This window comes from Parambassis ranga, chromosome 15 (assembly GCF_900634625.1).
Source record: "Parambassis ranga chromosome 15, fParRan2.1, whole genome shotgun sequence".
NCBI classification, from domain to species: Eukaryota; Metazoa; Chordata; class Actinopteri; family Ambassidae; genus Parambassis; species Parambassis ranga.
Genome location: NC_041035.1, coordinates 299,769 through 326,966, shown reverse-complemented (window position 1 = coordinate 326,966; position 27,198 = coordinate 299,769). Strand labels below are relative to the sequence as shown.

The 27,198-nt window shown below is 44.7% G+C and overlaps 1 protein-coding gene across 1 annotated transcript; it reads right to left on the bottom strand.

The window, feature by feature from the left end:
• Positions 1–938: 938 nt before the first annotated feature.
• On the bottom strand, positions 939–26,688 carry LOC114447164 (rap1 GTPase-GDP dissociation stimulator 1). Its single transcript, XM_075353430.1, is given in 15 exon segments — positions 939–1,820; positions 3,795–3,923; positions 7,099–7,225; positions 7,351–7,490; positions 7,976–8,101; positions 8,184–8,318; positions 13,050–13,181; positions 13,325–13,468; positions 17,760–17,885; positions 18,128–18,256; positions 18,394–18,483; positions 18,486–18,518; positions 20,101–20,223; positions 23,395–23,499; positions 26,493–26,688. Coding segments are annotated over 15 exon segments (1,680 nt in total). The 5' UTR covers positions 26,506–26,688; the 3' UTR covers positions 939–1,692.
• Between the last annotated feature and the right edge of the window lie 510 nt (positions 26,689–27,198).

Sequence of the window (27,198 nt, the reverse complement as noted above, 5' to 3'; positions counted from 1 at the left end):
TCCAGCTTTTTCCAGCCACCGGTAGGACGTTTCGATATCAGCCACTTCCTGTATCTGTCAGTGGTACCTACCGTGGAGGGGCTTGTCCTGCCATGCTATCCTGAGGCTGTACACTAAAAGGAAGGAAGAAGGCCGGGGACTGGTCAGAGCCACCATCCAACATATATGTATAGCTTGTTCTCTTTCCTCAGGCACTGTAGAGGAGATCTGTGTTGGTGAGTGCAAGCATATAATTTTTTTTTTATCTCTTTAAATCAAATTTTATTTTGGACTTTGACAGTATCCGTGATCTTAGCTTCCCAATCTTAATTGCTAATCTATGCTTATTGGTTGTAAATGCTCAGGAAATCAAGTGTTGCTTGGCTAGCTTATATTGAGATGATGTTATGTCTATATGTGATTTTGTATGTATTCTCAAGCTATGGTGTCATATTGATGTTATTATGAGGTGTGTTCATTTAGGTAGGACTAAGTGGGATGTCATTGAAGGCCTCGGTGTGATATGCACGGCCCGTCACTGGAAGAGACAGATACAGAACATAAAGACTGGGCTGATGTGAGCCATGCCATGTAGATTTATTGCTCCTTCAATACTGTTGCTTCATAATGACAGTGGAGAGTTGCAGACCGGACCGTTTGGTTCAAAGTGACTGGATGCTGGTTATAAAATCCAGATTTAAGTAAATACAGAATTCTTTGGTCCTCAGGGCCGAATGTCAGCCTGCAAGGGTTTTATTTTATATATCTATAAACCAGAAAAAGAAAAGCCACCGCATATACATTGACAGTCTTATCTAGTAACTTTGATTCAGCTCCTTCTTTTACTCATGTTTTTACTCATGTTTCTGTATTCTAGGTACAAGGTCAACAAGTAGTGTGAAACCAGTAGAAAATTCCATATACACCATGCATCATTGAACTTCACAAGTAGAGGCTTGAGAGGAAGCGCCCAGTCCATTTGTCCGTCCTTCACTTGGGCTCAGACTAACTACTGACCAGAACAAACAGGATGGTTGCTTTTTGCATTTTATTGACCAGTAAATTAATAAACTACTAAGTCATTTCACATGACTGGTTAAGACCACACTAGACATTTTCTAGACACGTGAATATATATTAACTGAGAAAGTTAAGAGTCTTGGAGCCATTTGCAACAACAACATTCAAGTCCTGTGCATCTCCATTTACACCTGCTGTTTGGGTCATCATAGCAAAATGAATCAATAAAGAACTGCATCCTTAGCCAGTCACTGGTCTCTCTGCTCTGAAGAAGCTTAGCCCCTCAAAGGGAAGCGTGACAATAAAAGCCCAGCAAAGCACAGTGTGAACAGAGCGCATCATAACTATGCAGCCAGAGACACAAGTGTGCTTTCATTGATTGGTATCATAAATAATCATAAAAACTGTTCGTAGAACTCTGTGAATGATGAATAATCGTCCATCTTACTTCATAGTCACTTTGTGTCAAGGTTTGACACACAGCACTTAAACTAGAAGGTTTGAGTGGATGCTTCATGAGTCCAATCCAATGTCTCACACATGGACAACAAGCCCTGATGCCCATGATTGTCCAAGACGATGACATTTTAGAAACCAATTCAACATGTAACAGTAAGTGTGCAGTAAGATCATTTGAATGAAAGTATGCCACGGAATCAGCTGGATACATCCATGCTGTCGATGAGATGCTCCTTAGCTGTTGTCACTGAGGATGGTGATTATGGAGCTGGCCTGTGAGGCCAGCTTACTGCTGCTGTGCTCTGTGAGGTTACTGAGACTCTCCTTTATATTTATGGCATTCAGCTCTTCCTTCATCCCACCTACAGCAGAGGACAGAGACACAGAGAGAGATATCTGATGATCACTTTTAATGCAACAGTCTATAGAGAGGACCAGTTTCTCCAAAGCTGGCCACCACTGGACCTAAAATGTGGATCCCATCTTACTGCTTGAAGCCACAGCTCAGTGTGTTCAAGTGCAGTCCTTCTAATGGCTACTGAATGCTGCAGAGCAGAAATCTGTTGATATCATCTCTAAGCTCATGTCTAAACAGACAGCTGAATGCACGTGCTAATTATATACAAGTTGAAGTTGAAAGAGAAGACTTGTTGTTTCTGTTCATCTTGCACAGGCTTCATGTTGAAGCTTCAGTTTTGTCCTCCTACTCATAAGAGTATTTTTTTCTATTTAACAAAATTAAATTTGAGGCTGATTTTGAGACAAGTTCATTGTTTTTGCTGCGGCCTACACTAATAACAATGTAAGCTTGTACTGATATAACTGTGTATGACTTTGGCTTGCTAACCACTTGTTGCAAAATCCCTCCTGCTGCATGAGGTTTGATCCTTTTTCGAATTCTTAAATGCTTTTTTAAAGGTCGGGTAGGAGATTTCATTCTGATGCACTTTCTGTTACATTAGTGTAACTTCTCTTTACAATCCGATAGCAACCGATTAGTTCGGCAGATTCACTTTAAAACGAAGAATATGAATCATCTGTGGAAGCTATAAAACACTAAAAACATCAGCCAATCCCCCGGGTGGACCCTGTGGGAGTATTGGCTGGTTGCCACTCTCTTCCTGCTCTGTGCACCAGAGAGGTACGTGCATGATGGCTGAAGTCACAGACTGGTTGGAGGCGTGGCTTCGGGGTGAGCTCAGAGAGAAAGGGACGTGTGTTTACTTTCCAAATCTGGCTGACTCTCACTGAGTTTTAAACTCTCCTACTCTACCTTTAATATATGTATTTTAGAGAAATGACTTTTAAGATTGAAGATGGACAAAGTGTAGTTTAAAGTGAGCATTTGAAATAGGGTGAATGTGTGTGACTGCGATTCATATTCACACACACTGAAGCAAGATTTTTGTGATGATTCAGATAAACCTTGTCTATTCACTTCCTGATTTATTTTGAAATCACAGTTTTTTGCCATCTTGTTACTTTCTATCTGCTTTAGTTTGGTTTCCTGCCATTTTTGGGACTGTTGGCCAATCGCTCAGTTATGTAGAACTTTGTTGCCATACTTTTCATACTTCAATCTATCAATCAAGGCATTATATTGTTGGGATTTTTTTACTTATAGCTTGTCTATTTAAGGCGTTTACCATAGGTTTTTCTTGACACCGTTGGATTTGCTCTTTGCCTACTCCCTTGTCCTTTTGTTTCTATGTTTAACAGACATTAAACTATGTCGATGCATATTTTGTTAGTTATATATATAATATATATATAATATATAATATTATATGTATATACATATGTCTCTTTACTTTACATCACAATGAAGCTGAAATAAAGTTGATGTAAAAACAACATTAAGTAATGTTTCTTGTTACACATTTGTTTTACGAGTAGACCTCAGTACAGTTTCTCTTAAACATGTTAAATGTAGCTGGGTCATTCTGTGTGAAATCATCCAGCTCAGGCACATCAACCCCGCCATTTATCATGCCCAAACTTTTTGAGATATTAAACATTTGCTTGCATTTTCTGATTCTATGGTAAAAGTTAGCCCTATGCAGCAAACACCAGATTCCTACATCCAACATGCAGTAAACGCTTAAACTTGATGGAAAACAAATCAACAGAAAACAAAAAAAATTATGTCAAATTTGAAAGGGCTACATTTTCCAGATGGTTACACTTACAGACCTAAAATTCTTTCTCCATAATATTGATGGATCTACATCAGCAGAAATATCATAGAGGGTCATCCAGCAGCCCTGGATGATTTCACATGAAATGACTCATCTAGAATGTCTGTGTGTGTAGTAGCCGAATAGTCAAACACATACTAGAATTAGCCAGGCTGCAGATGAGACCTAAAGCACTGAACTTGACCTCAACCGCTCCCACAGGATCATCCAACATGGACTTTAGCATGGGTAGCAGCTCTGCTTTGCTGAACGCATCCTTCACTGATTCTACAGTGATGACAAATACACAACATATATTAGTAGGCACATAAAATATAAACATATATATCATTTACCTTCATTACCTTCATTCGTCATACACAAGCTAGCCAGCGGTGTAAAGAGTGTGTGTTTCATGATATCATCTGGCCAGACGTATGTGACACTCTTTTACAACTTCAGTTTATAAAATGCATTGTAATGCATTGTAATGTAACGGTATTAATGTTGAAAGTTGTGTTCCTTTGTCTTTTCTTTGCCTCTGTGTCATCTGTTAGGATTGTGGAAGATACAGCCTGACAGTTTTTTCCTAATCTTTATTTAAAAATAAATCCAAATCAGCATGGGGCTGAGCAGTGCTACTGATTACCACTGATGCACACCAGCAGCTTATCTTGTTTTTTGTCCTTGTGTACATTTAAGCTGTGTTACATACAGCTGTCATTGATTGAAAGGTATATCTAGAGATTACTGTGGTTCCATCTTTGTCTCTGTGATGACAAACCAGATGTATTTCTCTCCAAAGTCAGTGGCCCCAGTGTATCAGTGTGGTCTACTCAGTCCTAGCAGTGACAAATGTTGGTCCCACAACGAGAAGTAAGGTGACAACATTATTCTCCCTCAAGTTCCACAGTAGCTGCCAAGCAGTCGTAACCTATCAAAAGCTCCAAGCCTCCAATCATTTGATCGAATTGCTATTACAATCTGTACACTGGAGAAACGAAACAACCACTCCACAGAAGAATGGCTCAGCACAGGAGAGCCACCTCCACAGGACAGAACTCCACCTTAAAGAGAAAGGACACTCCTCTGAGGACAACAATGTTCACATCCTAGACAGAGAGGAAAGCCATCTATGTTAAGCTGGAAAATCCTTCCCTTAACAGAGGTGGTGGTCTGAGACAATGCAGTGATTCCATCCGTTCCCAGGATTTTCTCGCCAAGTCACATGCTTACAGCAGAAGCAGAAGAACAATGGGCTGTCCAGTGCCCCTCCGGTAGTCTCATAGTCGTTAGCCAGCCATTAGACACACCCTGTCACGACCAGGTGATTAGTTCTGGTTTTGTTTCCTTGTTTTGGGTTTTCTGTTTTATCCTGTGTCCTGTTATCTTTGTTAGGTTGTTGTTCTGTCCCCTGGGTTTCTGTTTTTGTGATGTTGTCTTCCTGTTTTATTTTGATAGCCTTGTCCTCCTTGTGCATTTTCTTGTGTTTTCCCTCCTTGTGTGATCCCCTGCCCTGCCCTAATGTGTGCCACCTGTGTCTCGTTGTCTTCCCTGGTCCCTTTCTAAATAGTCATTGCTAGTTCGTCTCATCCGGTGTAGGGTTTGTTTCCATCTATGTCATGTCCATGCCATGCCTTGTTCCTCGCCTACGATGCCATGTACTTCTGCCTGACCTCGGGATGCTCGGAGTCGGGCTCCAGATGACGTCATCCTCTCCGGTGCCGCCCGAGGGTGGGCTCCAGACGGCGTCGCTCCTTTTGTCTCCCGAGGACACACCCCAGACTACACCACCTGTTTTGGGGCCTGCCTGTGTCGCTCCTAATGGATTATCTGCTGTGGCGGAGGACTTAATGCCTGTTGGGACTAATGTAACACAGACTGAGACTTTGGGGGAAGCCTGTTTGGACCATGGGGGTCTTCTGTTCTGGGTTCCAGTTCTAACCCAGATGGACCCTCAGCTCCAGTGACCAGTCCTGTCACTGGAGATTCTCCGGCTCCGGATTCCAGCCTCGACCCTCAGGGTCTCTAGGGATGGTGACCCGCTCTGACCCAGACGGACCTTCAATCATAGTGACTGAGCCTGACACTGAAGGATCCTCAGATCTGGGTTCCAGTTTAGGCCCTGGAGAGCCTTTGTCTCCTGGAGGGTCTGCTGCCTCATCTTCGGCTCTGGTTCCCTGTCCGGACCCTGGAGGGTCTGCTGCCTCGTCCTCGCTGGTGTTCTGCCCGGACGCTGGAGGGGCTGCAGCCTCGTCCTCGTTGGTGTTCAGCCCGGACCCCGGGGGGTCCTCACCCATGTCCATGCTGTGCTTCTGCCTGGACCCCGGAGGGTCCCTGCCCCCTGTGTTTCTGATTCTGCCCCCCAAGCACCCCAGACTCTTGTTTTACTGGGCCTCTGTCTCTGTTGCCCGTTGGCCCATGACCTGGGCCTTCATGAACTCTCAGACTCTTGAATCTTTTGCTTTATGGACTCTGTTTTGAAATTTGGCTCCCTGTTTTTCTGTTGTACCCTTGTTTTGCTTTTTAGGAACGTCTGGGAGCCGTTCCTTGAAGGGGGGGTTCTGTTACGACCAGGTGTTTAGTTCTGGTTTTGTTTCCTTGTTTTGGGTTTTCTGTTTATCCTGTGTCCTGTTATCTTTGTTAGGTTGTTGTTCTGTCCCCTGGGTTTCTGTTTTTGTGATGTTGTCTTCCTGTGTTATTTTGATAGCCTTGTCCTCCTTGTGCATTGTCTTGTGTTTTACTTCCTGTGTTTTCCCTCCTTGTGTGATCACCTGTCCTGCCCTAATGTGTGCCACCTGTGTCTCGTTGTCTTCCCTGGTCCCTTTCTATATAGTCTGTGACTTCCCCTCTGTCATTGCTAGTTCATCTCGTTGGGTTTGTTTCTGTCTGTCATGTCCATGCCATGTACTTCTGCCTGACCTCGGGGTGCTCCAGGTAGTAGCCTTGTTGGTGCTATGTTTTTTGTTCCTGCCTTTTTACACCATGTTATTGATGGTTTTAGTTAGTTATTTGTACTTTTCCTTTCGACCACGCTGAGTGAGATTTTTGGTTTTTGTATTGTTTTGCTCTCCTGGCTTTGAATAAAGGAGCTTTAGTTAACGTTAACCGCTCTGTGCCTCTGCATTTGCGTCCTCCTCCTGACGAACCCTGACACACCCGACACAGTCAGCCAGACTAACACAGGTAAGTATGGAAACATTTAGTGCTATTGTTTGGGAGTTTTACCCAGACCCACCCACTGAGGTCTGCAACCACATATAAACCATGTTTCCCCACCAAAAAGTTAGAACTGATGAAGCTGCTTGGATGAGCAGTGAAATGTCTTCAAGCAAACTCTACAAGTCCTGATGCCTTGCTTCAATCTTCTCTACGTAAGCTATTACAAAAATGTAACTCTTATTTGCCTGGTAAATTTCTGAGCAGAACTTTTGACATCACATAAACTCTGAAGATACTTTACCGAGGTCAATGGCAGAAGCTATGGCCAGGGCAATCAGGGCCTCATTCTGCATGATGACATGCACACTTGTAGCCATAGATATCAGATGCTGAAACCCGTCTGCTCTGGCTACTGCTTGTATAACTTCCTGTTAGAGAAAAGGAATCATCAGCTTACTGCCAGTTGGTTCATCTCTAGTAAAACAGGTATAATTAAAAAAAAAGTATCAGTGTAAATTCATTTTAAGCGCAGAATAAACTCAAGTAGACTCACAGTATTGCGGCTGTGTCTGATGAGAGCAGCTAAAAGGCGACTGGCTTCTCCACGGACTCCTGCATGGTCTTTGGCTTCACACCACTCAATGATCCGAGATAAAAGCACAGCATCTCTCCCCAGTACCAAAGCTGCTTCTTCTGAAGCACACAGAAAAGCAGAGACACATTTAAAAAAACAGATATAGAACAGATAGATTATGAAAATAAAACCATGTAATCATTGTCATTGTTGTTCTATCTGTGGTTTAGTTGAGTAGTTGTAGGTTCTCCAGGGGACGATAGTATCCTCTGTATATTTTCTGAGCTTTGTGTGTGGGTGTGTGTGAAGTCAGCTTAAACTACTAAACTCCAACTCTCCAAGGTGAGCCAAACTGTGAGTGTTGGTATGTACCTGCAGACTGAGACTTTGAATCATTAACTCTCAATAGTAATTAAAGGTGAATGTAATGCTTTGAGATGGGACATGAGATACAGAAGTAAACAGTGGACACAGACCACAGCCAACAGTTTCTGCAGAAAATTGACTTAATGCTACTGGTTCAGCATTGAAAATGTTGTGTGACTATAATACCACCTGCAACGTTTTCTTAATGCATGCAATTGCTTTCTTGCATTTGGCTCACCATGTCCATCCACCATCATGCGCAGAGTACCCAGCAGTTTAAACTGAACAGGTGGCATGTCAGAGCGCAGCAGTGTCTTTATCCTTTCAGTCACACCATCCTCCAACATCCGCACTTTGTTGGTGGCTGCAAGACTCAGATGTCAGATCATACACATTGACTAACTGGGGTGTGAAAGTGCTTGCTAGTGTTTTTCATTTAGCATTACCTGGAATGGCCAGGTTTCTGAGTGCACTCAGTCCAGCATGTTGAACAGACACATCTCCTTCATCTACGTGTTGCTCCAACAAGGTCAGGATGTGAGGAACCACACCAAGTTCAAGCATCTTCACGCAGTTGCTGTCTGACAGAAGAACAGCAGACCAAATGTGGTTACTATTAGTATTATATTATATCACAATACAGCTATTTAATTCCATATTCAGTGGCAAAACTATTCAAAAAAACCCTTTGATAACCCAGTTTTCTGCATTAATTGGTCATAAAGTGTAAATCCAATGTACATGTAAGTCACAAGAACAGACAAACACGTGCTTTACCTAAAACTACACAAACAAATATTATATTTTATGTCTTTATCGGACACATTTATTCACAGTGCTGGTCGGAAAAGTAAGTGAACCTTTGGATTAAAGAACTGGTTGAACCTTGGCAGCAATAACCTCAGCCGATCACTTATTGTAGCTGCTGATCAGACCTGCAGGAGGAATTCCTCACAGAACTGCTTCAGCTCAGTCATATCCTTAGGATGTCTGGTGTGTCCGGATCTCTTGAGGTCATTCCACAGCATCTCTATTGGATTCGTCTGGGCTCTGACTGACTGGCCCACTCAAAAAGCTTCTTCTACCAAGCTTCAGCTGGGGAACAGACACCCAATATCCTGTAGAATGCCTTCATAAATTCGGGAATACTTCTTTTCCTGAATGATGGTGGCAAAACAGCCCCAAGTCATGCTGTTCCCTACAATGTACTTCACCGTTATGATGATGTTTTCAGTAGCTTTTTTCACAACATATGTGGTGTTCAGAGGTAGACACAAGGGCAGGACAGGAGGCATAGTAGATGTTAAACAAAGTCCTTTATTACAGGCGTAGGTCGGTACACGGGTGGTCAGTCCAAAACAGAGGGCAAGGGAGGAGGATTGTCAGACATAGCAGGGGTCAAAAAACCAGTAAGCAGATGAGCTAAGGTAAAAAAGGCTGAGGCTAGGGCTGAGTAAAGAAACAGGCGATAGTCATACACTGTAAAGAGCAGATTAGGAGAGGTACAAATGGCTAAAGCCGGGTATACGGGGTGCGTTTTTGGTCTGATTTTGAGCCAAACTTTGAGTTGTACGACTTTTTTGAGTCGGGACGAATTTCAGATTTGTCATGTGTCTTTAATCACACAGTGTACAGGGCCTCACAAGAGGAAATTAACATCGGACATCTTTGATATTTTTTGTTGCCCCTTGTGAGAGTACATCCATTCCTAGGAAGTTTACATGTTCACATCATGAACAATGGGCTGTCAATCAGTGCCCCTCCGGTAGTCTCATAGTCGTTAGCCAGTCGTTAGACACACTAGACACCATCAGTGAGACCAACACAGATAAGTATGGAGACATTCAGAGCTATTGTTTGTGACCCACCCACTTAGGTCCTCCACCACATATAAAACATCTTTTCTCACCAACAGTTAGAACTGATGAAGCTGCTTGGATGAGCAGAGAAACGTCTTCAAGAAAACTCCAGAAACCTTGCTTCAATCGTCTCTACTCGTAAGAGGATCGCACAGGTAGAACAGGTGTCATAGGGCTGATAAAATCTTAACTTTTAGCACAGCTATGCTGCTCTAGGCCTACGCTGTCGGAGGGCACAAACATGATCCTCTGAGCAGTTTCCCTCTCACCCTCTGACCTCTCCTCTACTCTCCTTAGTCTGGATCATACTGGGTAATATCGTCTCATAATCTGTGTTCACTGTCTTCCTCGTAGTTTTGTGCCTCGCTCTCTCTCTCTCTTTGCAGGTCTCAAGACCTCCATACTGACCTGCAGTCCGGCCCCTGATCTCTCCTGTGCTCATCGACTTCACTAGCCCTCTCCTTCATCCTCTCTGTCCTGTCTCCCTCTTCTTCTCCTCTCTCTCCTTCATCCTCTCTGTCCTGTCTCCCTCTTCTCCTCTCTCTCTCTCCTTCATCCTCTCTGTCCTGTCTCCCTCTTCTCCTCTCTCTCTCTCCTTCATCCTCTCTGTCCTGTCTCCCTCTTCTTCTTCTCTCTCTCTCTCCTTCATCCTCTCTGTCCTGTCTCCCTCTTCTTCTCTCTCTCCTTCATCCTCTCTGTCCTGTCTCCCTCTTCTCCTCTCTCTCCTTCATCCTCTCTGTCCTGTCTCCCTCTTCTCCTCTCTCTCTCCTTCATCCTCTCTGTCCTGTCTCCCTCTTCTTCTCCTCTCTCTCTCCTTCATCCTCTCTGTCCTGTCTCCCTCTTCTTCTCCTCTCTCTCTCCTTCATCCTCTCTGTCCTGTCTCCCTCTTCTCCTCTCTCTCTCCTTCATCCTCTCTGTCCTGTCTCCCTCTTCTTCTCCTCTCTCTCTCCTTCATCCTCTCTGTCCTGTCTCCCTCTTCTTCTCCTCTCTCTCTCCTTCATCCTCTCTGTCCTGTCTCCCTCTTCTTCTCCCCTCTCTCTCTCCTTCATCCTCTCTGTCCTGTCTCCCTCTTCTTCTCCTCTCTCTCTCTCCTTCATCCTCTCTGTCCTGTCTCCCTCTTCTCCTCTCTCTCTCCTTCATCCTCTCTGTCCTGTCTCCCTCTTCTCCCCTCTCTCTCTCCTTCATCCTCTCTGTCCTGTCCTCCCTCTTCTTCTCCTCTCTCTCTCTCCTTCATCCTCTCTGTCCTGTCTCCCTCTTCTTCTCCTCTCTCTCTCCTTCATCCTCTCTGTCCTGTCTCCCTCTTCTTCTCCTCTGTCTCTCCTTCATCCTCTCTGTCCTGTCTCCCTCTTCTCCTCTCTCTCTCTCCTTCATCCTCTCTGTCCTGTCTCCCTCTTCTTCTCCTCTCTCTCTCCTTCATTCTCTCTGTCCTGTCTCCCTCTTCTCCTCTCTCTCTCCTTCATCCTCTCTGTCCTGTCTCCCTCTTCTTCTCCTCTCTCCTCCTTCATCCTCTCTGTCCTGTCTCCCTCTTCTTCTCCTCTCTCTCTCCTTCATCCTCTCTGTCCTGTCTCCCTCTTCTTCTCCCCTCTCTCTCTCCTTCATCCTCTCTGTCCTGTCCTCCCTCTTCTTCTCCTCTCTCTCTCTCCTTCATCCTCTCTGTCCTGTCTCCCTCTTCTCTCTCTCTCCTTCATCCTCTCTGTCCTGTCTCCCTCTTCTCCCCTCTCTCTCTCCTTCATCCTCTCTGTCCTGTCTCCCTCTTCTTCTCCTCTCTCTCTCTCCTTCATCCTCTCTGTCCTGTCTCCCGCTTCTTCTCCTCTCTCTCTCCTTCATCCTCTCTGTCCTGTCTCCCTCTTCTTCTCCTCTGTCTCTCCTTCATCCTCTCTGTCCTGTCTCCCTCTTCTCCTCTCTCTCTCTCCTTCATCCTCTCTGTCCTGTCTCCCTCTTCTTCTCCCCTCTCTCTCTCCTTCATCCTCTCTGTCCTGTCTCCCTCTTCTTCTCCTCTCTCTCTCTCCTTCATCCTCTCTGTCCTGTCTCCCTCTTCTCCTCTCTCTCTCCTTCATCCTCTCTGTCCTGTCTCCCTCTTCTCCCCTCTCTCTCTCCTTCATCCTCTCTGTCCTGTCTCCCTCTTCTTCTCCTCTCTCTCTCTCCTTCATCCTCTCTGTCCTGTCTCCCTCTTCTTCTCCTCTCTCTCTCCTTCATCCTCTCTGTCCTGTCTCCCTCTTCTTCTCCTCTGTCTCTCCTTCATCCTCTCTGTCCTGTCTCCCTCTTCTCCTCTCTCTCTCTCCTTCATCCTCTCTGTCCTGTCTCCCTCTTCTTCTCCTCTCTCTCTCCTTCATTCTCTCTGTCCTGTCTCCCTCTTCTCCTCTCTCTCTCCTTCATCCTCTCTGTCCTGTCTCCCTCTTCTTCTCCTCTCTCTCTCCTTCATCCTCTCTGTCCTGTCTCCCTCTTCTTCTCCTCTCTCTCTCCTTCATCCTCTCTGTCCTGTCTCCCTCTTCTTCTCCCCTCTCTCTCTCCTTCATCCTCTCTGTCCTGTCTCCCTCTTCTTCTCCTCTCTCTCTCTCCTTCATCCTCTCTGTCCTGTCTCCCTCTTCTCCTCTCTCTCTCCTTCATCCTCTCTGTCCTGTCTCCCTCTTCTCCCCTCTCTCTCTCCTTCATCCTCTCTGTCCTGTCTCCCTCTTCTTCTCCTCTCTCTCTCTCCTTCATCCTCTCTGTCCTGTCTCCCTCTTCTTCTCCTCTCTCTCTCCTTCATCCTCTCTGTCCTGTCTCCCTCTTCTTCTCCTCTGTCTCTCCTTCATCCTCTCTGTCCTGTCTCCCTCTTCTCCTCTCTCTCTCTCCTTCATCCTCTCTGTCCTGTCTCCCTCTTCTTCTCTCTCTCTCCTTCATCCTCTCTGTCCTGTCTCCCTCTTCTTCTCCTCTCTCTCTCTCCTTCATCCTCTCTGTCCTGTCTCCCTCTTCTTCTCCTCTCTTACTTTTTTTACCAGCACTGTGAATGTTTAATGGACATGTTGAATAAAGACATAATATATTATATTTGTTTGTGTGGTATTAGGTAAAGCACTTTGTGTTTGTCTGCCCTTGTGACTTACATGCATATCGGACAATATTTTATGGCAAATCAATGCCTAAAACACTAGGTAATCCCAAAGGTTAACTTCTTCTTGCCACATGTTATAATCTTATAATTAGGACTTTTGTCCAATTTGGCTCCTTTTAGGTTTGCTTCTGCTTTTCTTCTAGCTTGGGAAAAAGTCTGGTTCTTTTAGCTGCTAACAGCTGCTAAAAGCTGTCAATCTGCTAAGTCAGTAAACCAAAGTATTCCAAAATTGTGGGGAATGGGGAAAAAAGACACAAATAATATTGTGGTCATTAGGGACTGTCCTTCAACACCTAATGAGGATGTCACAAAGATCAACAGAGACTGTATCTATCTCTGTATGTATATGACAAATATCTCACCATTCCTGGCAAAATTGGCAATGGCGAGGGCTCCAGACAGCTGCAGCTGGTTGTTGGAACTCTGCAGCCAGGACAAAACATCCTGATACACGAGACCTGATCCTTCACCAAAACACTTCTGCATAGACTCATCTGACACACATACAAACATATTTTATCAAAAGTTAGGCAGAGCTTAATTTGTCATGCAGATACATAGTGGGGAAGAATAAATGTTTCTTTGTTATAAAGCACAGATTACACAAAGACAATCAGAGATGTACCATATTACTTACCTCCTAAAAGCAGGGACACGATAAGGTTGGAGGCGATTTTGATGCTGCAGAGATCATGAGGGTCTGAACCTCCCTGCAGGGCCCGAATCATCTCTGATAAAGCCTCAGGAACTCCTGACTCTGCAAACTGCAGCTTCAGTGTATCTGGTGGTATGGCATAAACAAAGCAAGCCCTGTATTATCATTCACCTTCATTTGTGGTTGATATGTTCTACACGTTGTTTTCTTGTTGGTGCTGGAATAGAGGAAAACACAGTGGTGTAAGGAAAAACACAAATTAATTGGGCTTAAAGTCTGATTTTTAAGTAGTTAAAGATAACCACAACTCAAAGTTAAAATTCAGAAATCTCACAACTCGACTTTAAATAACTTAATAAAATGTCACACCCAGTTAAAGAAGCAGATGGCCCAACTGACAGATCCAGTTCTTGAGAACAAGGGCCACAAAGTGCATGATTAAAAAAAATCCTAAATTGAAAACCCTTTGCTCAAAGGATGATCTAAATAAGTTCCAAAAGGACATTAAAACCTGTTTTAAAAAAAAGTAATATTGAACACTCATGAACCCCTCAGGTATCTCCAGTAAACGGGCTGATGCTGAAGCCAAGCTCGCAGCCAAGTTAAAGCAACCAAAAGCCTTAAAAGAAATTCAAGCTTAACAAGCACGTGTCCATTATTTAAAAACTGACTCTCTACTCCAAGCTCCTCTCGGGTGACCGAGCTTCTCACCCTATCTCTAAGGGAGCGCCCAGCCACCCTTCGAAGGAAACTCATTTCGGCCGCTTGTATTCGCGATCTCATTCTTTCGGTCACTACCCAGAGCTCATGACCATTGGTGAGGGTAGGAACATAGACTGACCGGTAAATCGAGAGCTTTGCCTTTCGGCTCAGCTCCTTCTTCACCACAACAGACCGTTACAGGGACCACATTACTGCGGAGGCCGCACCGATCTGCCTGTCAATCTCCCGCTTCATTTTTCCCTCACTCATGAACGAGACCCCAAGATTCACAAACTCCTCCACTTGGGGCAGGAGCTCTTCTCCCACCCAGAGAGGACAAGCCACCTTTTTCTCAGTCAAGAACCATGGCCTCAGACTTGGAGGTGCTGATTCCCATCCCAGCCGCTTCACACTCAGCTGCAAACCGTCCCACTGCACACTGGAGGTCCTGGCTCAATGAAGCCAACAGGACAACATCATCTGCAAAAAGCAGAGATGAAATCCTGTGGTTCCCGAACCAGCTCCCCTCCAGTCCCTCGGTGCGCCTAGAAATTCTGTCCATAAAAATTATGAACAGAACCGGTGACAAAGAGCAGCCCTGCTATAAGCAAGCCCACACCAGCCCGCCGCCTCTCACCATGGGCAACTCCAGAATAGAAGAGAGTCCAACCCCTCTCAAGGAGTTGGGTTCCAGAACCCGAGCTGTGCGTGGAGGCGAGCCCAAATATATCTAGTCGGTTCTGCTCAGCCTCCCGCACAAGCTCAGGCTCCTTCCCCCCAGTGAGGTGACATTTCTATCCCCTTTCGGTTCCTCCCACCGGTGGTGAGCACATTGGAGGTCGGCCCCACATCACTCCTTCGGGCTGAGCCCGGCCACCATGCACTCGCATTCCAGCCCCAACCCCGGGCCTGGCTTCAGGGTGGGACCCCGGCTGCGCCATACCGGGCAACATCACGGTCCTTGAGTGACTTCTCTTCATAAGGGGTTTTTGGACCGCTCTTAGTCTGACCCATCACCCAGGACCTGTTTGCCTTGGAAGACCCTGCAACAACATAGCCTGGGCACTCAAACCCCTGGTGGTGGTCCATGGAGAGCTTGTGCAAGAGTATATAATGCTTTTGGAAGTTCTGAGAGCTCAGAAGAAGAGCTTGATAATAAAAACAACATTGCCTTCCACATTGCTGAGCCTATAGCTCAACTAAATCCAGATGCTGCATCCTTCCAGTCTCAGAGGGCAACGTCGACCCAAGACTTTTATACACTCAGACAGGCATTAACTTTTTCACACCTTTCTCTCTTGTTTAAACACATTCAAATGTTTCTAGAAAAATAAGTCCAGTATAGTCCAGTATTATAGAACGAAACCAAAGATCAAAACCTGTTTTCAGTACACATTCTGCACTGTACAGGAGACACAGCACAGAGGAGATTGGCTGTAGACCATTGTGAAAGGTGAAACGTTTTATAGTGAGTGACCGCTGTATTATGGTCCCTGGGTGGTGCCCCTTCTAAACATGTGCAAACTTGTATACAACGCTTAATCACACCACATAATTGTTGCCCAATTATAGTTATAATAACAGTTACATACTGTTTGTAAGTGTATGTGTGCATGTTTGTGCATGTGTTTCTAATTTTCCAGTTACGTCCTTTTACTGAGTTGCCACAGTTACAATTTCTATGCAGCTTAAACACAACTACACTCAACAAAAATATAAACGCAACACTTTTGTTTTTGCTCCCATGTTTCATGAGATGGACTTGAAGATCTAAACTTCATTCCAGATACACAATATTACCATTCCTCTCAAACATTGTTCACAAATCTGTCTAAATGTGTGATAGTGAGCACTTCTGCTTTGCTGAGATAATCCATCCCACCTCACAGGTGTGCCACATCAAGATGCTGATCTGACATCATGATTAGTGCACAGGTGTACCTCAAACTGCCCACAATAAAAGGCCACCCTGAAATGTGCAGTTTGTTTCTGCTTTATTGGCGGTCTGGGGACTCAGAACCAGTCAGTATCTGGTGTGACCACCATTTGCCTCATGCAGTGCAACACATCTTCTTCGCATAGAGTTTATCAGATTGTCTATTGCGGCCTGTGGAATGTTGGTCCACTCCTCTTCAATGGCTGTGCGAAGTTGCTGGATATTAGTGGGAACTGGTGCACGCTGTCGTATACGCCGGTCAAGCACATCCCAAACATGTTCAATGGGTGACATGTCCGGTGAGTATGCCTGCCATGCAAGAACTGGGACATTTTCAGCTTCCAAGAATTGTGTACAGATCCTTGCAACATGGGGCCGTGCATTATCTTGCTGAAACATGAGGTGATGTTCATGGATGTATGGCACAACAATGGGCCTCAGGATCTCATCACGGTATCTCTGTGCATTCAAAATGCCATCAATAAAATGCACCTGTGTTCTTCGTCCATAACAGATGCCTGCCCATACCATGACCCCACCACCACCATGGGCCACTCGATCCACAACATTGACATCAGCAAAGCGCTCACCCACACGACGCCACACACGCTGTCTGCATCTGCCCTGAACAATGTAAACTGAGATTCATCCGTGAAGAGAACACCTCTCCAACGTGCTAGACGCCATCGAATGTGAGCATTTGCCCACTCAAGTCTGTTACGGCGACGATCTGGAGTCAGGTTAAGACCCCGATGAGGACGACGAGCATGCAGTTGAGCTTCCCTGAGACGGTTTCTGACAGTTTGTGCAGAAATTGTTTGGTTATGCAAACCAATTGTTTCAGCAGCTGTCTAAGTGGCTGGTCTCAGACGATCTCGGAGGTGAACCTGCTGGATGTGGAGGTCCTGGGCTGGTGTGGTTACTCGTGGTCTGCGGTTGTGAGGCCGGTTGGATGTACTGCCATATTCTCTGAAACGCCTTTGGAGACGGCTTATGGTGGAGAAATGAACATTCAACGCACGAGCAACAGATCTGGTTGACATTCCTGCTGTCAGCATGCCAATTGCACACTCCCTCAATGCTTGTGGCATCTGTGGCATTTTGCTGTGAGACAAAACTGCACATTTCAGGGTGGCCTTTTATTGTGGGCAGTTTGAGGTACACCTGTGCACTAATCATGATGTCAGATCAGCATCTTGATGTGGCACACCTGTGAGGTGGGATGGATTATCTCAGCAAAGCAGAAGTGCTCACTATCACACATTTAGACAGATTTGTGAACAATGTTTGAGAGGAATGGTAATATTGTGTATCTGGAATGAAGTTTAGATCTTCAAGTCCATCTCATGAAACATGGGAGCAAAAACAAAAGTGTTGCGTTTATATTTTTGTTGAGTGTATATGTGCCCAACAAGCACAACAATATCAAAAACATCAATTCTACCATACCTGACTGACATTAAACAAACCTTTTTTGTCTACCCTTTAACTTTCAAGGTGTCCAAAGTTGTGCAGTCATTGTCTGTCCCTTTAGGCTTTTTAAGGTAATAATTAAGCATTAATCACATTCAGACTTGACAACTGCAACATAGTCTACTCTCATATCAGTAAAGAAAACATCCATAGGCTTTATTTATTCCCAAATGTTTTTAACATGAGACTTTATAACTTGTTTCTTAATGGATTGAGCTTTTCATTCCTTACTAGTCTAGAATCTTCAGGCAGGAACCCTTTGGCCTAACACAGATACTTCTTTCTGAAAGACTTTGCATGTCTTACCACTTTCTCCCAGTGAGCCCAGTACTTCCAGGATGACATGTCGGCGTTCAGCATCCGGAGCACGTTTCAGCTGCATGATCAAAACATCTGCCACGTCCAACTCTGTCAGCGCCTCCCTTGCAGATTCTGCAAACAGGAAGCTATAACTACAGACACTGTTGGAAGACATTATCTTGAGATATACAGGACCATATTTCTGACATTTAACAGCAGCTGATTCAACAGTACTAGGTTTGCTCTGCCTCTTTGTTCTGGGTGTTTGTTTTTATTATAACAAGGTTAGGCAGCCTTCTGGAACACTGTAGCATTGTGATTCAAATTACAGTTAATAAAAAACATACAACCTAATGCAATTAGAACATATTTACCCATGTCAGCCAGATTACACAGGGCCAGGAGGCAGACGTTGACCAGTGGGTCGTTCTCTGGATACTCCTTCATTATAGACAGCAGTCGAGGGATTACACCACTCTGGACTAAGTGGTCCTGTTGTTGTGCTAAAGAAGATATAACAGATACAACAGAGACGTGTTGGAGCACACAGAAGATAGTGTACAAGAGCTGAATGTTATTTCATTCATTTCATTTCCATTTCGCCCTACTTACTAAGCCACTACTGTCAGATAAAACTCACAGTTGTCAAAGCAGATGCGCCCGATGGCCCTGCCAGTGTTCAACAGCATTTCCTGGTTACTGCTGTTCAGATGGGGAAGCAGCACTTTACCAGCCCTGTCTCGATGCATTGCTCTCTGACAGCAGCTACAACACACACAAGAACACCATTTAACCTTTGCATGCTATGAGCATACCCAGTGGCATGCAGCACAATACAGAAGAACAGTATGTACAATACACAGACTGACTTTTTTCAGTCATAACAAAAGTCACTTAAAAGTAGGAAAGGTACAAATAACTGGGTCAAAATGTATGCCTTTAACAAATACTTTATGTCCTCTTTTTTTTTCAAAAACCCTTGCCATTTAAATTAGTCACTACCCATTTCAATCTTTAAGCTCTAATTTAAATTGAACATTCTGAATATGGTGGACATATTAAAGGAACATTAACGTTAGGAATTGGAAGCTGCTTCCTCTATCAGTGATTGACCGTGTTAATGCCATTATAATGGTTACACTTCCAAGGTTCCTATATCTTTTTCAAAACCTCCTGCTTGGTTTACCACTTTTTCTTTAAACAACTGGACTCAATAATTCTCGAGACGCTCTGACCGCCGCCATGTTGGCAGCGTCACGTCCACCAAAACTCCAAATATAGACAAAAAGTCTGAGGGGGAGCACGAGGGGAGTTTAGAGGGGCGGTTGATGGTGGAAGCAGGAAACTCGTGCTGTGATACAGCAACCGTCTGTCACTGAAAGCAGCAACGCCCATAATAATGCGTAATTTTAAATCCAAATATAATTAAAACGAGTGAGTTGTAAAAAAATTCACCCCCCGTTCAATTGACACTAGAAGAGAACCTATCATCTGAGACCAGAATGTTTTTTTGTGCCAGGCTGTAAACATGTTCATTTCTGCTGTGCAGTCGGCCATTTTAACATGGGAGTCTATGGGAAATGACTCACTGCTGGAGCCAGCCCCCAGTGGTTGCGGCGTGAACTACAAGTTTTGACACTTCCGCATGGGCTTCAACTTTGAGCCCCGAAGGCTGTCGCTTGGTGATTACAAATGCAGCTAGCGAATCCGGCTAGCGTTGTGATACTTTCGGTTCATGGGGACCGTGTTTGGGTCGCGCACAAAAGCCGTATGTAAACAACTGGCAGACTATGACAGCTTTGCCCCGAGTTTATTTTCGACAGGGCTACAAAGGAATAAACTTTTTTCTGCTTTTTAAACAAGAGTAATAAAAAAAAATCACAAAACCTGTTTTGAGTGTTCTGACAAAATACAGTGCCAGTTTATCATGAGTATCCATCATTATAACACTGTAGAAAGCTAAGAGTGCCACTGCTGTGCCAAATATTAGTATAGCAGTGTACAAAACAAAAGAACAGCACAACAGGAGAGTCAAAGGATACTCCTTTAGGGCCAAAAAGGCTGTTGACAAGGTATTTCTGAGATCCCCCCAAACAGCTTAACACCCACATCACATCAACCTAACAAATCACATGATGGCCATGTGTCATTATGTCTGTTTGACCTCAACAACTCACACTGATAATGAAGAGGCCGATCCAAGGCAAAGAATCCTCAACTCAAGCAAGCCCAGTATCCTTTGCACAGACACCTTTCACCCTCTGACAGGAGGATATATGTCACACATTCACAGACACAAAAACATTTGCCCATGTCCAACAGCAATAACACAGCAGCAATATTCTACCTTCTCGAGCCATCTCTGCCACAACCAGAGCCACCTGGCAGCTCAGACCACTTGTACTCCGCAAGGCCTGAGCGAGAGTGGGAAGTATCCCACTTCTGGCAATGTCAACAGCTGCATCCTTCTCTGCAAACACAGAAATCCATTTGTTATAAGATGTCTAATCACAGCATATAGGCAGACCTGCAGGATTTCTGTAAAGACAGGGTAGCCTGCGGGAGTAAAAGAAGAAAGTGTCAGGCCTAGTCATTTGAAACGTTAGTAACCCCTTCTTTGTGTTTTTTTCTGTAAAACACAATAAAATCATCTGATTGGAGTGGGTCTAAGTATTAGGCAAATACAGCCCCAGATGAACATGTAAGGCTTTTCATTGTGCCATTATTTACGTATGTAAAGACAAAAAACATGTGCTCAACACTAAGTACCCTCAGGATTCAGTATCTCGTAGATCCACCTTCAGCATCAATGAGCTGAGTAAATTCCTGTAGGACTTTATCAGTCTGTCACATCGTTGTGGAGGAATTGTTGTGAAGAAGAAGGGTCCATTCTTCTTCACAACAGAGATTCTGTTCGTTGAGGTTTTTGGACTTTCACTTATGCACAGACCTCTTAAGGTCCCACCACAGTGTTTCAGTTGGGCTGAGGTCTGGACTTTGACTGGTCCATTCTAAAACCTTCAGTCATTCTGGTGTAGATCAGCTGCTGTGCTTTGGATCATTGTTCTCTTGTATTGTCATAGTTCTGGGGTTTGCTCTTCTGCTCGCTTTCTTTTCCTCCTCTGCGGTAGGAGTGTGTGTATAGCAATAAGAGAAACACTTCTTCAATTAACCATCTCTGATGACATCATTGTGGTGGAAGGGAAACAAAAGAATGAATCAGTGTCTTGTTTTGTGAGTTAACCCTTCGCCCCTCGCTTATTTTGGTATCATTGTTATGGCGTGTTTGTTTCTTTGTTGGGCTGTGTTAACGCAGTACCTTGTCTTGCCACATGGTGGGCAGCTGCATAAGCTCAGTCAGCAGGACAGGAAAGTGTGTGTGAGTGTGTCCTCAGGTCACATTCTTTTGTCATGTGACAGCCAGGCCCATGCTGTGTGGCGAGCAGCAAGCTTGAACTACAATTTGACTGTAGTTCAAGCTGATTGTTCTTTGGTTCACTTGTCACGTGACAGCTGTAGCTCAGCTATGGGGCTGTGGACTGAGAAACAAACTAGGAAATGAATGATGTCTGATATCTGACGCTCATTCATTCGTCGCATGACACCCGGCATACATTATTTATTCATGGGATCATAATGAATTAGTGGTCTTCTGTTATTGTGTATATACACTCAACAAAAATATAAACGCAACACTTTTGTTTTTGCTCCCATGTTTCATGAGATGGACTTGAAGATCTAAACTTCATTCCAGATACACAATATTACCATTCCTCTCAAACATTGTTCACAAATCTGTCTAAATGTGTGATAGTGAGCACTTCTGCTTTGCTGAGATAATCCATCCCACCTCACAGGTGTGCCACATCAAGATGCTGATCTGACATCATGATTAGTGCACAGGTGTACCTCAAACTGCCCACAATAAAAGGCCACCCTGAAATGTGCAGTTTTGTCTCACAGCAAAATGCCACAGATGCCACAAGCATTGAGGGAGCGTGCAATTGGCATGCTGACAGCAGGAATGTCAACCAGATCTGTTGCTCGTGCATTGAATGTTCATTTCTCCACCATAAGCCGTCTCCAAAGGCGTTTCAGAGAATATGGCAGTACATCCAACCGGCCTCACAACCGCAGACCACGAGTAACCACACCAGCCCAGGACCTCCACATCCAGCAGGTTCACCTCCGAGATCGTCTGAGACCAGCCACTCAGACAGCTGCTGAAACAATTGGTTTGCATAACCAAACAATTTCTGCACAAACTGTCAGAAACCGTCTCAGGGAAGCTCAACTGCATGCTCGTCGTCCTCATCGGGGTCTTAACCTGACTCCAGATCGTCGCCGTAACAGACTTGAGTGGGCACATGCTCACATTCGATGGCGTCTAGCACGTTGGAGAGGTGTTCTCTTCACGGATGAATCTCGGTTTACATGGTTCAGGGCAGATGGCAGACAGCGTGTGTGGCGTCGTGTGGGTGAGCGCTTTGCTGATGTCAATGTTGTGGATCGAGTGGCCCATGGTGGTGGTGGGGTCATGGTATGGGCAGGCATCTGTTATGGACGAAGAACACAGGTGCATTTTATTGATGGCATTTTGAATGCACAGAGATACCGTGATGAGATCCTGAGGCCCATTGTTGTGCCATACATCCATGAACATCACCTCATGTTTCAGCAAGATAATGCACGGCCCCATGTTGCAAGGATCTGTACACAATTCTTGGAAGCTGAAAATGTCCCAGTTCTTGCATGGCCAGCATACTCACCGGACATGTCACCCATTGAACATGTTTGGGATGTGCTTGACCGGCGTATACGACAGCGTGCACCAGTTCCCACTAATATCCAGCAACTTCGCACAGCCATTGAAGAGGAGTGGACCAACATTCCACAGGCCACAATAGACAATCTGATAAACTCTATGCGAAGATGTGTTGCACTGCACGAGGCAAATGGTGGTCACACCAGATACTGACTGGTTCTGAGTCCCCAGACCGCCAATAAAGCAGAAACAAACTGCACATTTCAGGGTGGCCTTTTATTGTGGGCAGTTTGAGGTACACCTGTGCACTAATCATGATGTCAGATCAGCATCTTGATGTGGCACACCTGTGAGGTGGGATGGATTATCTCAGCAAAGCAGAAGTGCTCACTATCACACATTTAGACAGTTTTGTGAACAATGTTTGAGAGGAATGGTAATATTGTGTATCTGGAATGAAGTTTAGATCTTTAAGTCCATCTCATGAAACATGGGAGCAAAAACAAAAGTGTTGCGTTTATATTTTTGTTGAGTGTACTTTAGAACATTCTATCATGTTGACTGTGGTGTGTATGTGCTCTCCTAGGTTTTCACGTGCTTTGAATTGCTTGTGGTAGTTGTGTATTATACTTTGTCAGCTGAAGCAAATGGTCTCCAGTATTTAGTGTTTGAGAACCACAACCTTTTTTACAAGAGGGATACAGCTACAGCCAACACCTGACTGTTCCAGAGCAGCAGACTGCCAAACGTCTGTTGTTGCAGAGGTCTGTACACCTGCTGATCATCATGAGTTCTTTCTAAATGAAGGTTGTCTAAAAGAGGGAGTACTAACTTTTAAAACAACACTGTGTGCGTGTGTGGAGTTTAATGCCTTACTTTTCTCCAGCAGAGCAGCCAGCACTGTATCCAAATGAGGCTTGAGCTCTTCCTCAATCAGCTCTGTACTTACACTGATTGCCTTTAATGCCTCGCTCAGAGAGTCTGCCACACACACAGACACACACACACAAGACAATAGCAACACAAATTAGCAATAAGAAATAATCAAAGTCTCAAGACATATAAATATTGTTGGACGGTTAAAAAATAGCTGACACTGGAAACGTGATGTTACACATACAGAGTTGAAAAACTATTGCTGTGATTTATACGTCCTTCTTTCTTTTGTCTGCTATTACAAGAACTCTGATCCAGACCTGCTTCCTCATTGCATGAACAGCAACTGCTGAGACATATGGATTAACACATTGCATTTGGTTTGTATACTGCACTGTGTGTTTAGCAGTGGCTCATTTTGTTTTGCATAATTTAGCACTACTTTCAGAGTGGGAATACCCGGCAGTTCTGTACTCAATCAACTATTCCTTCTGTTGTATTACTGCATAGTATGTTGATGGAAGAACAGTCTCCTCATGCATGGCTCTCTTCTACTTTAGCTCTGCTCTTTGCAGGTCAGTGGTTTATTGCACTGTGGGAGCAGAGTTCTTTACAAAGATACTCATATTATTTTCTTACATGAGCATCATGTGTAACTTCAGCATATATTTTGAAAATATTCCTGTGTTTTATATGCACGTGGGACTATTCTAACTGTACATATGTTCTATGCAAAGAGCTTTGGGAGCAGGACAAGAGCAAATAAAAGAATCTTCTTATCCCGAGACATCCTCATCATTGTACACAGTGGTTTGGTGGGACTTGGGCTCAGGTTTTTGGACTTACAGTAAATACATATACAGTGCATTACAGAGAGACCTACACACAGTGAAGAGAGACCTACACACAGTGAAGAGAGACCTACACACAGTGAAGAGAGACCTACACACAGTGAAGATACACAGTGAAGAGAGACCTACACACAGTGAAGAGAGACCTACACACAGTGAAGATACACAGTGAAGAGAGACCTACACGCAGTGAAGAGAGAGACCTACACACAGTGAAGAGAGACCTACACACAGTGAAGAGAGAGACCTACACACAGTGAAGAGAGACCTACACACAGTGAAGAGAGACCTACACACAGTGAAGAGAGACCTACACACAGTGAAGAGAGACCTACACACAGTGAAGAGAGAGACCTACACGCAGTGAAGAGAGACCTACACACAGTGAAGAGAGACCTACACACAGTGAAGAGAGACCTACACACAGTGAAGATACACAGTGAAGAGAGACCTACACACAGTGAAGAGAGACCTACACACAGTGAAGATACACAGTGAAGAGAGACCTACACGCAGTGAAGAGAGAGACCTACACACAGTGAAGAGAGACCTACACACAGTGAAGAGAGAGACCTACACACAGTGAAGAGAGACCTACACGCAGTGAAGAGAGAGACCTACACACAGTGAAGAGAGACCTACACGCAGTGAAGAGAGAGACCTACACACAGTGAAGAGAGACCTACACGCAGTGAAGAGAGACCTACACACAGTGAAGAGAGACCTACACGCAGTGAAGAGAGACCTACACGCAGTGAAGAGAGAGACCTACACACAGTGAAGAGAGACCTACACACAGTGAAGAGAGAGACCTACACGCAGTGAAGAGAGAGACCTACACACAGTGAAGAGAGACCTACACACAGTGAAGAGAGACCTACACACAGTGAAGAGAGAGACCTACACGGTAATCACCCTAACTAATCCCCTGAAAGTCTAATAGCCTGGGTGGAGGTGGCCCTCAGGCTGGTTCAAAGACACACTGGAATCCTCACATGTGTCAGCACCTTGTACGTCTCTGCTCATTCTTGATACATTTTACAGTAGCAGTACGATAACGTCTAGAGGGCAATGACTATTCAAGTTGGTGAGTTAAGCCTTGAAACAGTTCCAGCCAGTTGGATAGGCTAAACGTGTGTGTGGAAGGTATAAGTGATGGCCCCTTGCAACAAAAAAGCTGGGGACACACTACATGATTTTTCAGCTGATTTTACCCACGATTCCCTGTTGGCCTGCACCAGCCTGCAGTAGTTGGGGAACAGTCGTCGTGTGTAGTCGGCACTAAAATCTGTGAGTGTGTGAGGGGAGCAGACCTGGCCAGACAACAGCTGTGTTTGTTTACTTCTTTCCTCTTCTTCTTCTTCGAGTTTTTTTTTTCAACAAACAAATGTACGCATTGCCAGCACCAACCGCTGTGTCTGTTTGCAAAACACAGCAATGGCAGAAGGTCCCAAAAAGTTGAAGTGTACTTAATCCTTGACTGTTTTATATGCTGGATCTCCCTCCACATTTGAAACTTGGCTGATAAGTCATATTTATTGTTACCGGCTATATGCCAGAAATGATTGGGATAAAAGTTTGAGCCTTTACTGCCTATCCCTAGTAAGCCCGAAGTCGTGTAGTGTGTCCCAAGCCTTAGGAAAGGGAACAGCCACGAGTAATAAAGGAGGTTCCCGCCTTGGGGATGTGAATATTAATCAGTTTGTCAATGGGCTAAATACCACAACGTTGGGTAAGGAGAAGGAGCCTGGGTCCATGCCAGGCATGCTAGGTAATGTCATTTTAACAATGGAATAAATATAAATGTACAGTTTTGGACCTCGGGTCCTGGAAAAGGATGGAAGGATCTCATTGGGCACATCAAATATGTCACAGTGGTAGCAGCTGTGGTCAGAAGTTTGACTACAGCTCTTGCCTTACTGAATGTCTGATCAATAAGCAGTGCAGGCTGAATCACTTTGTGTTGTCTAGAGAATACATGTATCGACTATAAGAGTGTCTGAAGTGTGGCCCTGCTCCCAAACACTTTACAAGGTCGAAAAACTACAAAATAAATTGAAGGACTCCGCCCCTGCAGTCAGTGCCAGAGCCTAAGCTGATTGGACGGGGTGCCGTGGCCTGAACCATGACAGCAGCTGACACTGGAAACACTCAGAGACGTTGTAGTCTTAAAGCACTGACAAGGATAACATGGTTCCATCTTCATAATCTATCTGTCCAGCTGTTGGATATTAAAGAGCCACTCACCGACGTCTGTCATGGCTGCTGAGGTTCCTGCACTGCTGCCTGCGCTGCGTGTGCGCGTGTGTGTGAATATCAGAGCTGGTTTGCAGGATGAACACTCCCTGTGAAGGTCAGGTGTACCCCGACTGTCTCTCTCTTCGTCTGTCGTTTGTCTTCACTCCTCGATCGTGTCTGGTTAATCCCATTACCCAGCGCTCTCTCTCTCCTGCTACCACTGCGCATGCGCTGCCTGTCTACACAGCTGCTCCTCTTTCAGTTAGTGAAAGCATCTGCTTCACATAAGGATGTCTAAACACACGTTTTTAACATTCTTAACGAACAAAACATGGAGGTAATGGTTTTTAATGCACACCATTGACTTATTGAATGAACCACTTTGATGTGGCTCCTTTTACAAGACTGAGCTGACAGTTTCCTGGCACTGTTGCTAATTTGCAACCAGCGGACTGAGTCAGACTGAGCCTAAATATAAAAAACATGCAATTGTGCCAATAATGAAGGAGACTAATAACAAAACCAGTTCCAGAGGTCTGTAACTGGTGTGAGAAGACTTATACACTCTGCTTTGAAGACTTAATTCATGTTCACTGAAATTCTCCATGGTGGCTGGTCTGCTGACAGAGTGTTGTTCACTCCATCTCCTTAAAGTGCAGGCTGCCTTCTCTCTCCTCTTTAATACGCTCTAAATCTATTCAGATCTCATCAGTTG